Source organism: Balaenoptera acutorostrata, chromosome 5 (assembly GCF_949987535.1).
Source record: "Balaenoptera acutorostrata chromosome 5, mBalAcu1.1, whole genome shotgun sequence".
In the NCBI taxonomy this organism is placed as follows: domain Eukaryota; kingdom Metazoa; phylum Chordata; class Mammalia; order Artiodactyla; family Balaenopteridae; genus Balaenoptera; species Balaenoptera acutorostrata.
In genome coordinates this window covers 142,992,481-143,009,192 of record NC_080068.1, presented here as the reverse complement: position 1 = coordinate 143,009,192, position 16,712 = coordinate 142,992,481, and the positions used below count along the sequence as shown (strand labels likewise).

Below are 16,712 nucleotides of genomic sequence, written 5' to 3'. Positions count from 1 at the left end.
ATATAAAGAGCTTTTCCATACCTATAGAAAAAAATATACATCCTCCAGAGACGTGCAAAATGACATGAACAGACAACTCACAGAAGAATAACGTTTATATAGTCAACCTCACTTAATGTTTAAAGGAACAGATATTTAAAGATCAAGCCATGAACTAGTAATCAAAATGAAGACTCCCTGTACTGGCGAGGATGTAGGGAACCAAACATTTTACAAATAGATTGGGAACGTAAAACTTTTTTTCCTCTGGAGGACAATTTGGCAAGGCAAAGCCTTAAAAATACACATACACTTTGACTCAGAAGTTCCATCTCCAGGAATTCATGCTATGGAACCAACAGGAAAACGTACCAAACGTGTTTGTACAAGTCAGTTTATGGCACATATAAAATAATTAAAACTGAAGACGATCTAAACGACCCTCAGTAGGGACAGCCACTAAGTAGAGTACAATGCAGCTGTTAAAATGATGATGTGCACTTTGAGTCAAAGGTGGGGGCCAAATGCACACATGATGCTTATCTCCTTTTTCAAAAAATTCAATTGAAATAACAGAAAAATAAATAAGTAAAACTACAGCATCCCAGAAAACCTGGGAGGAGTGCTACCCACAAGCCAGAGACGTGAGACATTTCTGGAAGAGAATAAAGCTCAGCAAGAGATAATCTGGAGAGGACACAGGTGCGAGTCCCGGTCCGGGAAGATCCCACATGCCACAGAGCAACTGAGCCCGTGAGCTGCAACTACTGAGCCCATGTTCCACAACTACTGAAGCCTGTGCGCCTAGAGCCCGTGCTCCACAACAACAGAAGCCACTGCAATGAGAAGCCCGCGCACCGCAACGAAGAGTAGCCCGCGCTCGCCACAACTAGAGAAAGCCCGCGCAGCAACAAAGACCCAACGCAGCCAAAAAAAAAAAAAAGAGAGAGATAATCTGGGGAAGCCACCTGTCCAGTACAAATCTGAAAATGAAGAATGGGGTGGGAAGAGGTGTCTGTCCCTCCTGCCCTCAGCACCAGAGTGTGTGACTCTCTGGACGTGAAGCCCCCCCCCCCAACTAACTCAACACTTCACACTTGTAGTGTCCTGATCCCCCACTAAGTGCCCAAAACATAGTATGTGCTACTAGAGAATGGACTTGAGGATACGCGGAGGGGGAAGGGTAAGCTGGGACAAAGTGAGAGAATGGCATGGACATATATACACTACCATAAAAATTTAAAAAAAAAAACACAAAAAAACCCAAAAAAAAAACACCATAGTATGTGCTAAATGAACATTGGCTGAATTAATAAACAGAAAAAACTCCACAGCCTATCAGTATGGGGTCTCCTCTTACAAACAAAAAGTGCACAGGCAAACACACATCTAGGCAAAACTGCAGTCCCGACACAGAAACAGGCATTTAACAAGAGCTAACTTACAGGATGCTTGGCTGACAGTCTTCCGGTCACGGTTCCAGTCTGGTTCCACGTGGAGGAAATGGAGCCCTTAATCAGTTGGAAAGAATCAGCTCATGCTCTGACAGTGCCGTGTGAAGTCACAAACACACGGGCCCCTCAGCACACAAGGCTCACTGCTCCCATCCAGAGAACCAGGAGCCACGGGCCCTAAACTCCCAACCCAAATGTCCTTGGGGTTACAAACTGCTGCATGTGATCAGGGTGAAGGAGATTCTCCCCCAGGCTGTGCAGAAGCTGCAGTAGGACACATGGGCTGACGTGCCGTGGTGGGGGGGGGAGGTCTCAGCGTGGACTCAAGGTGGGGCTGTGCACCCCAGACCGGGGCTGTCACTTGCTGTGTGGCCGCAGACAAGTCACAGAACACCTCTGACTGCAGACTCCTCATGCATGAACTAAAACAACATGCCCCTCAAATGACTACGGAAAAGAGATGCAATAACAGATGTGAAAGCACGTGGTCAGCAGTAGAGCTTCCACATGAATATGAGATTTTAAGGTATAATGTCAACTTATGCTATAGACCTAAATGATAACAAAATCATGGTTCATAGTTTCAAGAATATTAGATTATTTAAAGAAATTCTACATGTATCTGAGCTGAACCCATGTGTAAGCCATATTCCCAATCATGATCTCTTTTTTCTTAGCTTTAGTTACCTTTTTCATGCAAGCTAGCAATCCATCTACAAAGGTTGACTTGATCTTGTGAACCTAGGTTACAAGACAAAAGTAATCACTTTCTGTGTTTAAGTGTTTAAATTAGGAACAAGTGTCAAAGCAGTGTCTCACAGAATGCTGGGCATGTGCCACTGATGTCACCTCAGCTGACTCCAGGAGGCCCTGAAATGGCCTTACGTGGTGCCCAGAATTAAATAACAATGACCAACAGAGAAAGATGTCACCCTACCCCTTTTAAAATAAACTTTGTCCTGGAATAATTCTTTTTACAGAAAAGTTGCAAAGATAAAGGGAGAGTTCCGAAGTCCCGGCATCCAGTGTCCCCCGTGGGGCCTCTTTTAGTTCAGGTGCTACCATGTACCCACCCCCCACAAACCCACGCACACACAGCTGCCCAGCCCTAACAAGGACAGCAGTAAATAACGATGGTCCGAGCGGCAGCAAGTCATACCTGTGAACAGACAGCAGGTATGTGAACGGGGAAAACAGGAGGAGCCAGAAGCATAGCTAGAGAGAGGGGCATGCCCATAAGTCAGTAAGTGTCAATGCGAGACGATAAAACACCACCAGGCCGGGAGAGGGAGGAGGCTTGTGGGACAGGCTTCTGAACTCGGCGCTGATGGAAGCCTAAGTCTCACTGTGGCCACACAAGGATGACACACCAAATACTTCCTTCAGAATTTTTGTTTGTCCTCTTCCGTTTACGACTCCTCAGATTCACAGCAGGGCTGTTTGTAGACCTGAGGAATATCACGTCTGGTACAAGAAGCAGTGCTAATATGAGGTCAACGTGAACAAACTGCACTCCCTTTAGGACACTGTCAGGGCTACTTCAGTGATGACGGATTTTGTGAACAGAGACAGTGCCATGTGGGCCCCCTTCATTACCAACTTACTGACAAAAAAAAATCTAACTTACCTGCCTATATTCCAAAATTATTTTGGGTAATGGATGAAGGTCTTGCAGAGCATTTAACTAAAAAATAAGAATAAATATCACCAATATAATTCCTTCATTTAGTTTTAACATTTCAAACACTTATTTTCAGCTGGAAAAGTCCTAATAATAAATGGTCTATCTTGAGCATGTTTTCCAAAATGAAGACTCATAATAAACTCTGTTTATCAAGTGTCTTAATTTTAATCCCTTACAGAATCATTATTGTACACTTGGGAGCTAAAGGCACTGCACATGAGCTCGGAAATAAGATTCCTCTTGAGATTTAAATTCCTGAAATCTAAATCCAGGGCATGTAAAATACCATGTAGGACAGTAAACTAGGAAAATGCCTACAAATGTGTAACTCAGTAGTTTAGGAACACCCAACATCTGAATCACAGTTATCTGAGCATAAAGTCGGGGAGGTAACACTGGAATATGACTATGGGTTTTAAACTTAATTTTAAAAAGTCAAAATACAACATACATAAAGTACAAGATCATGTAAACACGGTTTGTTAAATTATCACAAAAAGAACACACCTGGGTACTGCCACCCAGAGGGAACAACCCAGGATCCCAAGCAGGCCTCTGGCCCTCCCCCAGAGGTAACCAGCCCCCTGGCCTCCACCAGCAAGACCACTTATTCCAGTTTTTGAGCTTTGTATCAATGGAATAGGATAGGTACTCTTTGTACGTGGCTTCTTTTGTCCAACATTCTGGTTTTAAGGTTGGTCCTTGTTGTATGATTTACTTGCACTGCTATATGGAATTATTTGAATGCAGGACAGTTATTTATCCATTCCACCCCTGATGGACATGTGCGCTGTTTCCACTGCAGGGCTATTACAAAGAGTGCTGCTGTGAACATTCTGGTACACAGATTTTGGTTAACACACATCCACAGTTCTGTTGAACACGTACGTAAAGAGGAGAGCGGCTGCTGGGTCACCTGTAGCAGAGCTGACACCAGCCAGTTCTCCAAGGTAAACACAATGGTTTTTGTCCCCATCAGCAGCGCATGAAAGTCCTCCTTGTTCCACATCTTTGCCAACACATGTTCTCCTAGGTCTTAATTTTAGCCATTCTGGCAAATGTGAAGTGACATTTCAATGTAGTTTTAGTGTGTATTTCCCTGACTAATAAAGTCAGACATGATTCAAATGTTTATTGACTAATTGTATATCTCCTTTCATTAAACCCTGTTCATGTTGTTGGGGTTTTTTTTGTCATTTAAAACATTGGTTTGTATGTCTTTTTCTTCTTGATTTGTAGGAATTTGTTTTTCTGGACAGGGTTTTCTTTAGTTGGCTATATTTAGTGGAAATATCTTCTACCCCTCTGTGGGTTGTTCTTTTATTTGCTTAATAGTGTCTTTTTTATTTATTTATTTTTTTAAATTTTATTTACTTTTGGCTGCGTTGGGTCTTTGTTGCTGCACAGGGGCTTTCTCTAGTTGGGGCGAGCGGGGGCTACTCTTTGCTGCAGATGCGCGGGCTTCTCATTGCGGTGGCTTCTCTTGTTGTGGAGCACGGGCTCTAGGCGCTCAGGCTTCAATAGTTGTGGCGCACGGGCTCAGTAGTTGTGGCTCGTGGGCTCTAGCTCGCAGGCTCAGTTGTTGTGGTGCACAGGCTTAGTTGCTCTGCGGAATGTGGGATCTTCCCGGACCAGGGATCGAACCCGTGTTCCATACATTGGCAGGCAGAATCATAACCACTGCGCCACCAGGAAAGTCCAATAGTGTCTTTTCATAAATGGAAATTCTTAATTTTACTATTGCCCAATTGATCAATCTCTTCCTTTATGGTTGATGCATCTTGTGTCCTGTTTAAGGATGTTTAACTACCTCAAGGCCTTGAAGATATTCTTTTATGGTATCTTCTACAATCTTTGTTTTACTTTTTATATTTAGATATACAATTCATTTGAAATTTATTTTTGTATATGGTGTGAAACAGTGGTCAAGATGCACTGGCCTCTTATGTAATGAGCCCTCCCTCTCAGAGAACATGCACTTTATACACACATGTGCAGGTCTGTTTGTAGATTCCCTATCCTGGACCATTGGTCTATTTGCTTATCCTTGAATTGACACTACTTTGTACTGATTAATTAATTCCTCATAATTTCTATTGCTTCATGATTAGTCTTGATATCCAATAGACTAAGTCCTTCAATAGTGCTTTTTCCCAAGATTATCTTGGCTCTTCTTAGTTTTTTGCATTTCCATACAAATTTGGGATTCAGCTTGCCAATTTCTACCAAAAGTTCCTGCTAGGGTATTAGTTAGGATCATTTTGAATCTATAAATCAACTTGGGGGAGAACTGATGACATAACTTTAATGTACTAGCATGAGCCACGGAACTGCATCACTCTCTATTTAATAGACTGAGGTCACGGAGTCTTGGCCAGCCATAGGAACATAAACAGGAGGGCCAACACTGGTGTCCTCGGAGCAGGCTCTACCCAGGGGGAGGACTCCTGCCTCGGTGTAATCCAGAACTGCAGTTTCTCAGAAAAGCTATCCCTAGCGGGATGAAAGTGCATGAAAATACTTAGCCAAGAAAACTGCTTAAGATCAACTAACTCTCTTTATCCTGATACCTTACTCACAAAATAACTTTCTAACCACAGTCTCCCTGTATGTCTCGAATCGAGCTGTCTGAGAACACTTGAAAAGGATGAAGTGTTTGATCTCATAACGCTCTGGATAAAGCCCTGCCGCGCTGGTTCATGATCAGAGGCAGAGTGCCGTGGCCGTTGCCGCTCTACAAGCTTTATCAAACGCTCCCTCTGTTGGCTCCTGACCCCACATTCTTCTCAGCTCCCTTCTCTCTCTGTGGTCGTTCCATAGCCTCCGCTTGGCACCACTTCTCTCTCTGACCCCTAAATGTCAGTTTCTCAGAGTTCAGTTCTGTGGTTATCAGTGCTGGCTGCTTCTAGAATCAGCAGGGGAGCTTCAGAAACATGTCTGGGGCTTCCCTGGTGGCGCAGTGGTTAAGAATCTGCCTGCCAATGCAGGGAACATGGGTTTGAGCCCTGGTCCCGGAAGATCCCACATGCCACGGAGCAACTAAGCCCGTGCGCCACAACTACTGAGCCTGCACTCTAGAGCCCGTGAGCCACAACTGCTGAAGCCCTCGCACCACAACTACTGAGCCCACGTGCCATAACTACTGAAGCCTGCACGCCTAGAGCCCGTGCTCTGCAACAAGAGAAGCCACCACGATGAGAAGCCCACGCACCACAACGAAGAGTAGCCCCCGCTCGCCACAACTAGAGAAAGACCACATGCAGCAACAAAGACCCAACTCAGCCAATGAATAAATAGATAGATAGATAGATAGATAAATAAGACATTATTAAGCAAGACTAATCCATAAAAAACCAAAAAAAATGTCCGGACTGGGCCACGCAGCCCACAGACTGATTCTGTGGATCAGTTGTGGGCCTGGGCATGACTGTTTTCCCAAAGCTCCTGCCAGGGTAGAGGACCACCATCCCAGGGCCAACTACTTCCAGGTGTGCATCTCTAGCACAGGATTTCTCCTCACAGACCCAACTGCTCTGTATCGATGTTTTGTGCACACATCTGTCTTCACATGTCCAAGGCTGGACACTTGACCCCCAGCCCCCGTAAACTGTTCCTCTCTTGGTTTTCCTTGGGCAGCGGCCATCACTATCTGCTCAGGTGCACAACTAAGGAAACCAGGAACTACTCTGCATTCACACTCATGTGAACTCACACTCAGAGAAGCTCCTTTCTGTTCTCAAAATGCTCTGAGCATGTGTCTGCTCTGCTCCATCCTCACTGCCATTGCCTGGACGCTGAGCCAGCAGTGCCCACACTGCAGCGACAGCCTATTAATGGGACTCCTCCATTCTCCAACCAGTGACGAGAGTGGTCTTTTTAAAACATAGCTAACGCCTGTCAGAGCGGCCACAATCCAGGACACCGACGCCACCACGTGCTGGCGAGGACGTGGAGCGACAGGAATCTTCATCACTGCTGGTGGGAATGCAGAATGGTGCAGCCACTCTGGAAGACAGTTTAGTGGTTTCTTACAAAACTAAATATACTTTTACCATACAATCCAGAAATCAGGCTATTTACTTACTCAAATAAGATGGAAACTTATGTCCACGTGAAAACCTGCACACAAATGTTTTACAGCAGCTTTATTCATAGCTGCTAAAACTTGGAAGCACCCAAGATATCCTTCAATAGGTGAATAGATAAATAAAACTGTGGTCCATCCAGACAATGGAATATGATTCTGTGCTAGAAAGAAATGAGCTATGAAAAGATGTGGAAGAAACTTAAGTGCATATTGCTAGCTGAATCAAATCTGAAAAGGCTACATAATGTATAATTCCTATATGACATTTTGGAAAAGACAAAACTATGGAAACAGTAAAAACAGTGGTTGCCAGGGGTTGAGGGGAGAGATGAATAGGGAGAACAGAGGCTTTGTAGGGCAGTGAAACCACTCTGTTCGATGCTGGTGGATACGTGTCATTACACATTTGTCCAAACCCATAGCCTGTATAACACCAAGAAGGAGCCCTAATGCAAACTACAGACTTTGGGCAATGATGATGTGTCAGTGTGGGTTCGTCAGCTGTAACAAATGTACCCCCTGGTGGGGCGTGCTGATGGTGGAGGAGGCTGTGTGTGTGTGGGGTGGGGAGGGGGTGTATGAGACTTCTCCGTACCCTCTGCTCAATTTTGCTGTGAACCTGAAACTACTCTAAAAGACAAAGTCTAACGAAACCATATCTAAGCTCATAGTTGCACCCTTACTTGAATTGTTCCAGGCTGTCCATCTCACCAGAAGTCCACATCCCTTCCCACGGGGAGGGGAACAGGGAGGGTGAAGGGAAGTAGGAAGAAGGAGTCTTAATTTTGAATTGAGAACCATGTGCATATGTTGCCTAGTGCAGGTTTATCTTTTTAAATGTACAGAATAGTGTGACTTGTTCAGCTAAGTAAGAGATTAAAGTTAATATAATATGATTCATGTTGATTATGTCTTTGTGAAGAAAAATTCAGGGCATTGTCTGAATTCTGTGCACAGTGAAGCACCTCGACACCAGAGGAGAATCCCATTTCCTCTCTTCTGTTGTCGGTTGTCTGGGAGAGCTAAGGAGCAGCAAAGGGAAGGGCAACACTGCCAGCTGGTGCCTGGATGGAGAATAAATCAGGCCAAGACCCCCAGCTCAGGTGCAGTCCGAGGGGAAACGTGTGGCTTTCCCAGGTTCTGCCACCCCTGGGACTTGAGGGCACACTGCCATGTGGCGTTGAAACCCACTCGAGAGTCTCTCCAGCAGGGTGGGTCCTGCCCCCTGCCCTTGCCGTGCTCTGTGAACACACAGCCAACAGTTCAGCCCCAGCAAGTGCTAGTCTAGGACATTTGGTTCTGGGGACGTAGTGAACAAGTTAGATAAAGTCTTTGATCTGTGCAACCTACATCCTACTGGAACAAGCAAACGAGTAACTAGGTAACTTTATTTTTATTTTTTTTTAATTTTATTGGAGTATAGTTGACTTACAATGTTGCATTAGTTTCAGGTGTATAGCAAAGTGATTCGGTTATACATATACATATATTCCTTCTTTTTTAGATTCTTTTCTCATATAGGTTATCTCAGGATACTGAGTAGAGTTCCCTGTGCTATACAGTAGGTCCTTGTTGGCTATCTATCTTATATATAGTAGTGTGTGTATGTTCATCCCAAGCTCCTGATTTATCCCTCCCCCCCCCCCCACGTTTCCCCTTTGGTAATCATAAATTTGTTTGTAATATCTGTTAAGTCTGTTTCTGTTTTGTAAATTCAGTTCATTTAAATCATTTTTTAAAAATTAGATTCCAGGGCTTCCCTGGTGGCGCAGTGGTTGAGAATCTGCCTGCCAATGCAGGGGACACAGGTTCGAGCCCTGGTCTGGGAAGATCCCACATGCCACGGAGCAACTAGGCCCGTGAGCCACAGCTACTGAGCCTGTGCGTCTGGAGCCTGTGCTCCGCAATGGGAGAGGCCGCAATAGTGAGAGGCCCGCGCACCGCGATGAAGAGTGGCCCCCGCTCGCCACAACTAGAGAAAGCCCTCGCACAGAAACGAAGACCCAACACAGCCAAAAATAAATAAATAAATAAATAAATAATAAAAATAAAGGAATTCCTTTAAAAAAAAAAAAAAAATTAGATTCCACATATGAGTGATATCATGTGATATATACCTTTCTCTGTCTGACTTACTTCACTCAGTATGACAATCTCTAGGCCCATCCATGTTGCTGCAAATGGCATTATTTCATTCTTTTTATGGGTGAGTAATATTCCATTGTATACATGTACCACATCTTCTTTACCCACTCCTCTGCTGATGGACTTTTAGGTTGATTCCGTGTCCTGCCTATTGTAAACAGTGCTGCTATGAGCAGTGGGGTGCATGCACCTTTTCTAACCATGGTTTTCTCTGGATAGATGCCCAGGAGTGGGATTGCTGGGTCATACGGTAGTTCTCTTTTTAGTTTTTAAAGGACCCTCCATACTGTTCTCCACAGTGACTGCACCAACTTACCTTCCCACCAGCAGTGTAGGAGGGGTCCCTTTTCTCCACGCCCTCTCCAGCATTTTGGCAAGTTGCGTGCAGAAAACAAATCGAGGTGAAGGAATAGGTTGTGGCTGGGGGTCTTATTGTCACCTGTGACCAGAGGAGGCCTTTCTGGAAGCAATACTTAAGCTGACAATCAGAAGCCAGCTGAGCACACTCTGTGGGAAGAGTTTCCAGACTGAGGAAGGAGCCTGTGAGAAGTGTGCTCAGTGGGGTGCTGGGAGTGAGGAGTGAGGGAGGTCAAAGAAGGGCCAAGTCCAGACCCACGGGCCTCGGGGAGGCACACTCGAGAGCTGGGATGTTATTCTGACTGTCATGGAAAGCCACTGGGGACTTCCCTGGTGGCACAGTGGTTGGGAATCCGCCTGCCAATGCAGGGGACATGGGTTCGAGCCCTGGTCCAGGAAGATCCCACATGCCACGGAGCAACAAAGCCCGTGTGCCACAACTACTGAGCCTGCACTCTAGAGCCCACGAGCCACAACTACTGAGCCCGTGTGCCACAGCTACTGAAGCCCGCGAGCTTCGAGCCCGTGCTCCACCACAAGAGAAGCCACTGCAATGAGAAGCCCACGCACTGCAACCAAGAGTAGCCCCCGCTCGCCACAACTACAGAAAGCCCGCGCACAGCAACGAAGACCCAACACAGCCAAAAAAAAAAAAAAAAAAAAGAAAAAAAGAAAGCCATTGAAGTTGAAGGCAGGGGATCAACATGATTTTTCTAACACTTTTAAAAGATCATTCTGCCTGGATGTGATGAGTCACCAGCAGGGATAAGCTCACTGCTGACTCCCAAGGACCCGGAGGAGGACGCTGACCAAGGTGGGGAAGACTTGGGGAGAAGGGAAGATGCAAGTCCCTCTCAGGGAGCAGCACTCCCCAGGGGTGGGCGTTCACTCCATGACTGATGCCTGGGCCCCCTGAGGGCCAGGTGTGGGGACAGCTGGCAAGCGTGGTGCCCCGCCAGGGCTGAGACGAGCAGGAAGTGCGGGGCTGGAAGGGCGATGTGCACAGAGGAGTCTGGAGGGAAGCTTTCCTCTGCTGCAAAATCCGACGCTGAACAAGGCACAGAAAGGATGAGCCGGAGCCTCCACAGCCGGCCCTCACCAGAGCAACACGTGTCCTCTCGCCCACTGGCCAAGCTCCTCGCTGCAGGCTTCCAGCGGTATCATTATACTCGCGGGGTTCTTAATATCTATTCACACTCTGCCATTCGATTAAAGCAGCATCTCACTACTCCATGTCTGTTAAAAAATGCATTCCTCTCAAGGGAAGGGCAGCTAAATTTTTCTAAAACAAACTTGGGGAAAGAAGAAGACTGATGACTTTTCCCATTTCCAGTCTCTTATGAGGGCATGAAACGAAGAAGTCCTGACTACATTGTCAAGAATTTGGTTTCCAGAACAAAATTCCATCAAATTATCCTCCGCAGGAAATCAAGGCAATTTATTGCCTCTGGAAAACTGTACCGTAGGCCTCTTTGTCCTTCCTTCATAACTGAAGGGCAACCTTGGGGTGGGGGCACCTCTCCTGCCGCAGAAAGGAAGTGAGGGAACGGAACTGCTCCGTGGTGGTTGCTGCCGGCTTGTGCCACCACAAGCACGGGGCTCTGCAAGGGACTCGCATGTGGTGGGAGGTGCTATTGTCTCAGAGAGCGAGGGGACACTTGTCGACCCTTACCACGGCTTCTGATGTGGACGGGTGTCTCCGGAGTCCAGTTTTGGGAAGAGTCTCCTGTGGACGCAGCAGGTGCAGCTGCAGTTTGCCAAACAGGATCTGCAACAAAAGCCATTTCACATGATGAGCGGGTCCCAGATTTGAGAGGACCTGAACATCACTATAACAGAGTTAAAGCAACCAGCCAGAGGGGACACACCCGACTAGGTGTGACAAAATGCTTAGATTCTGATTCAGTACTTTTCTTAGATGTAAAGGCTTTGAAGTAATGCATCTCAATGTGAGAGACATGAACAAGTTACATACTTTTCAGATGATCACATTAAAATAATGTTTATAAAATCAGAATAAATCTCCATTTAACCCCTGAACAGGAAGTATATTTAATAAAAGAACTGAAATTTAGCTTTACCTCTCGAAGCTGATTACTGCTCGTTATAAGAAACTGTTCTCCTGCAACAAAATGGGCTTCTTGCTCCAGTTCCTTGAGACGAGACTATGAATGTGAGAGACACAATCTTATTAATAGTTTTCACAACTTAAGATTATTTTTCTCAACATGAGATCTTGTAAGAATAAAAAATAATCTAAAATTTACCAAAATGGACATTACAAAATACATATTTTGACTCATTATGCAATACTCAGGCTCAGAATCACTCTCTTAAGTGGAGTGGACCCAAGGAAGCAAACTTAAAGAAGTAAAAATAGTAAATAACACACCAAAATGAAGGAGGGAAAGAAGAAGGAATTCTCCAGCAACATTATGACAAGTAAACGGATCCAGCATCACACCATAGACCTCAAAACTTCCAAAGTATCCCAAGGCAGAAGAGCTAGGACCAAACTGCATGGTGACCACAGTGATCATGATGCAGGACATTCCCTCCCAACAGAGGAGCAGCTGCAGGGGAAACAAGCCAACAACGCTCTGAACAACCACACACACTGGGGCACAGCCCAGGGCGAGGGGTGGGGGGCATGGAAGGCCCAGGTGGGAAAAGACAAAGGTACCTTATGAAACAGCTGATAAATATGGTGCTGAGCAGAGCAGTAGGACATGCTGAATTTATGAACCCCTCACCATTTTGGTCAGAAGAAAAGTAGAACATGACCAGGACTTTAAAAAAATTATTATAGGGACCTCCCTGGTGGCACAGTGGTTAAGAATCCGCCTGCCAACGCAGGGGACACAGGTTTGAGCCCTGGTCTGGGAATATCCCACATGCTGCGGAGCAACTAAGCCCACGAGCCACAACTACTGAGCCCACGAGCCACAAATACTGAAGCCCATGCACCTAGAACCCGTGCTCCAAAACAAGAGAAGCCACCGCAATGAGAAGCCCGTGCACCACAACAAAGAGTAGCCCCTGCTCACCGCAACTAGAGAAAGCTCACACACAGCAACGAAGAACCACTGCAGCCAAAAATAAATAGCTAGATTTATACAAAAAAAATTATTATAAAAGAAAAGAGAGAGCAGAGTCTAAATCAACCAACTCTGAGGAAATATCATCTGCACTCTACCTTTATCAGACAAGAACTGCCTTTAGGCTGCAATACTGAAAGACGTTTACAAATAGGAGCAGGACAAGTACAATACAAAAAAATAGTACTAGGCAAAAAGAAGAACCCAGAAACAATGGCCTCAGTTAAGGTATGCCAGAATTCTATAGTCAAAGGAACAAATGACGAAAAGAAAAACAAGGAACAAAGCATTAAAAGACAGATAATGGGGACTTCCCTGGTGGTCCAGTGGCTAAGACTCCACACTCCCAATGCAGGGTGCACGGGTTTGATCCCTGGTCAGGGAACTAGATTCCATATGCCGCAACTAAGAATTCGCATGCTGCAACTAAGGAGCCCACCTGCCGCAAGTAAGACCTGGCACAACCAAAGAAATAAATAAAATATTTTTAAAATGTGCTAAGTAGCTTTTTCTTATTGACAGGAGTTCTCTATATAGTCTGCATATGAGTCCTTTATCATAGGCATTGAAAGTACAATCAAAATCCCAGCTGGTTTTTAAAAAGTAGATCATAGAATTTTATATGGAAATGCGAAGAACCTGGATTGATAAATACCATGTGGAAGAACAAAGATGGAAGACTGTAGGATATCAAGACATATTATAAGCCTACAGTAACTAAGCCAGGGGAGTATTAGCCCAGGGACAGACACACAAAACAAAAAAACAGAAAAGAGTCCAGAAAAAAACCCACACATACACAGTGACCTGATTTATGACAAAGACACTACTGTAATTCTTAGTGGGGGAAACAGTGGCACTTTTAGTAAATTGTGCTGAAATGAATGGAAATCCATCTGGGAAAAATCTTAACTGTACTTTATACCATGCAGAAAAATTAATATGAGGTGGATGATAGGCTTAAAATAATACAGCTTATAGAAGAAAACAGGAGAATATCTTTACTAGAGGGCAGACAAAGAGTACTTAGCACACAAAAATTCTCAGACATTTAAGAAATGGTTCATTGGACTTCATGAAAATGAAGAAATTCTGTTCATCAAAGGACATAGCTATTGAGAAAGTAAAAAGACAAGCTGTAGACATAGACTGGACCAGACAGTAAATACTTCAGACTCTATGGGTCACATATGGTCTCTGTCACATATTCTTCTCTACTTTCGTTTGTTTTTTAAAAATTGTAACAACCATTCTTAATTTCAGGCCATATGAAAAGAGGCCACAGGATGGATTTGGCCCATAGACCACTGTTTGTCAAAGCCTGGACTGGGAGAAAGTACTTTCAATATATCTTACAAAGGACCCACATACAGAATATATAAACAATTCCTATAAGTAAATAAGAAAAGGTTGACATAAATTTTTAAATGGGCAAATTCTTTGAAAAATTGGATCACAAAAAGAATATATCCAAAATACCATCAAGCATATGAAAAGGTGCTCACTATTATTACTTATCAGGGAAATGCAAATTAAATCCACAATGAAATGCGACTACAGACCCACCAGGATAGCTAAAGTGAAAAAGACTGACAGTACTGTGCTGGTGAGGATGTAGCAAATGGGACTAGAAAATGTTATAAACAATGTGAAGAGCTATTTGGATGTACCTACTATCGGTAAATATATGCATACCCTGTAACCCAGCAATTCCACTTCTGGATAGAAAACCGAGAGACAGGAGCTCTCTTATCCACCACAGGTTATAGCTACACCGCATGAATAGTTGCAGCCACTGCGATCACGGTGCCCAACAATGGGAGAGGGTGTAAGGAAATTATGGCAGCTTCTTACAACAGGTGCTACAAGCACTTTTTATTGGCATGCACTTCTGCTACACTCAACCAAACTGGTGAATCCCACAGATAGAATGTGAGCAAAAGGAGCCAGAACCAAAGAGCCCATGCTGCGTGGTTTACATGAAGCTCAGAATCACCAAGGACGGGGTCAGAGGAATGGCTGTCTCTGGGGGTACAGACTGGGAGGGGACAGGAAGGAGACTTCCGGGTGCTGCAAACATTCTATACCTTGATCTGGGTGGAGGTTACATGGATGTGTACATATATAAAAACACGTCAAGCTGTACACTTAAGATCTGTACCAAGCAGATTCGGGGAAGATGGCAGAGTAGGGGGCACCTGTGAGGTGAGACTCCATCTCCCACCCAGACAACAACTGCAGGGGCAGAACCCTCTGATGTAACCATCTGGGAACTCTGGAGTCTGCTGATGGCTTCCAGGGGAAGCCTTGGATGGTAAACTGCAGTTCATTTCGGTCAATTTCAGCTCTTAGCACCTAGAAGCTACCCACCCCCCCTCCCCCAGCCAGGAGGCCCGAGGCCAGGAGGCCATGCACCTGTTTCTGGAGCAGCCTGCCCACAGCTTGCAGGAACCGGTGGGGCGAAAAAGACCCTGTACAGATATCGCGGGCCTCTGCTCTGATCACTGATTGCTGCTTCTGGTCACAGAGGTGCAGATGAACAGGCCAGCGGCCATTGTTGTTGCACTTCCCCCATTATTGCAAGACCCTCCCCCTCCAGCTGAAGTGACTTCCAGGGGACTTAAAGGGCCAGTGCCCTTTTTAACCCCTCTGCATTTTTTGCTTTTTCTCCTTTGAAGCCAGATATTAAAGACAAGGACATTCAAAAATAACTTCACATACATGGGGAAAATTAGAAAGTGACCAAGCATGCCAAGGAAAAGGCTCAGAAAAGAACTGTGAAGACCTTAGGTTTATACTTTAGGTTGATCCTCAACACAGAGACAACCTACAGCAAATAAAAAAACCCAAGACAATAAACAGAAACAATAACACACAGAAAGAGCAAACTGTGGGAAAGGAGAGAATCTGATTTCCAGAGTTACCACATTATTAGATCCAAATGTCCAATGTTCAACAAAAATATCACAAGACAAACACAGAAACAGGAAAATATGGTATATTCAAAGGAAAAAAAAACAACAGAAACTATCACTGAAAAAAAAGACCTAATGGCAGATATATACCAGACACCTTTAAAACAACCATCTTAAAGATGCTCAAAGAACTAAAGAAAGGTGTGAAGAAAGTCAAGAAAACAATGTGTGAACAAAATAGAAATATTAATAAAGAGACAGAAAATGTAAAAAGAAACTAAAAAAGAAATTTTTGGAGTTGAAAAGTATGATAATTGAAATTAAAAAGTCACTTGTGGGTTCAAAGGCAGATTTGAACAGGCAGAAGAAAGAATCAGTGAACTTGAAGGGAGAATAATGAAAATTATTGAGGCTGAGGAGCAGAAAGAAAAAAAGATTGAAGAAAAGTGAACAGAGCTTAAGGGTCCTGTGGGACACCATCAAGCAGACCAATATACACACTGTGGGAGCCCCAGAAGGAGAAGAGAAAGAAAAGGATAGCAAGAATATTTGAAGATGTAATAGCTGAAAACCCCTCAAAATTTTTTTTACATCTTTATTGGAGTATAACTGCTTTACAATGTTGTGTTAGTTTCTGCTGTATAACAAAGTGAATCAGCTATATGTATACATATATCCCCCATGCCCTCCCTCTTTTTTTTATAAATTTATTTGTTTGTTTATTTTTGGCTGTGTGGGGTCTTTGTTGCTGCGTGCAGGCTTTCTCTAGTTGTGTGAGTGGGGGCTACTCTTTGTTGCGGTGCACAGGCTTCTAATCATGGTGGCTTCTCTTGTTGCGGAGCACGGGCTCTAGGCACACAGGCTTCAGTAGTTGTGGCTCACAGGCTCTAAAGCGCAGGCTCAGTAGTTGTGGTGCGTGGGCTTAGTTGCTCTGTGGCATGTGGGATCTTCCCATACCAGGGCTTGAACCTGTGTCCCCTGCATTGGCAGGCG

The 16,712-nt window shown here is 44.6% G+C and overlaps 1 protein-coding gene across 1 annotated transcript in view; it reads right to left on the bottom strand.

The window, feature by feature from the left end:
* The window catches only part of LOC103003599 (DNA polymerase nu-like), a 142,153-nt gene that overhangs the window by 100,477 nt on the left and 24,964 nt on the right, over positions 1 to 16,712 (bottom strand). Inside the window, exons 8-11 of the mRNA XM_057546330.1 lie at positions 11,788 to 11,871; positions 11,379 to 11,474; positions 3,061 to 3,117; positions 1,425 to 1,490 (exon numbers count right to left, since the gene is read on the bottom strand). Of these exons, the coding sequence (XP_057402313.1) occupies positions 1,425 to 1,490; positions 3,061 to 3,117; positions 11,379 to 11,474; positions 11,788 to 11,871 (303 nt within the window). The remainder of the gene's footprint in view (positions 1 to 1,424; positions 1,491 to 3,060; positions 3,118 to 11,378; positions 11,475 to 11,787; positions 11,872 to 16,712) is intronic.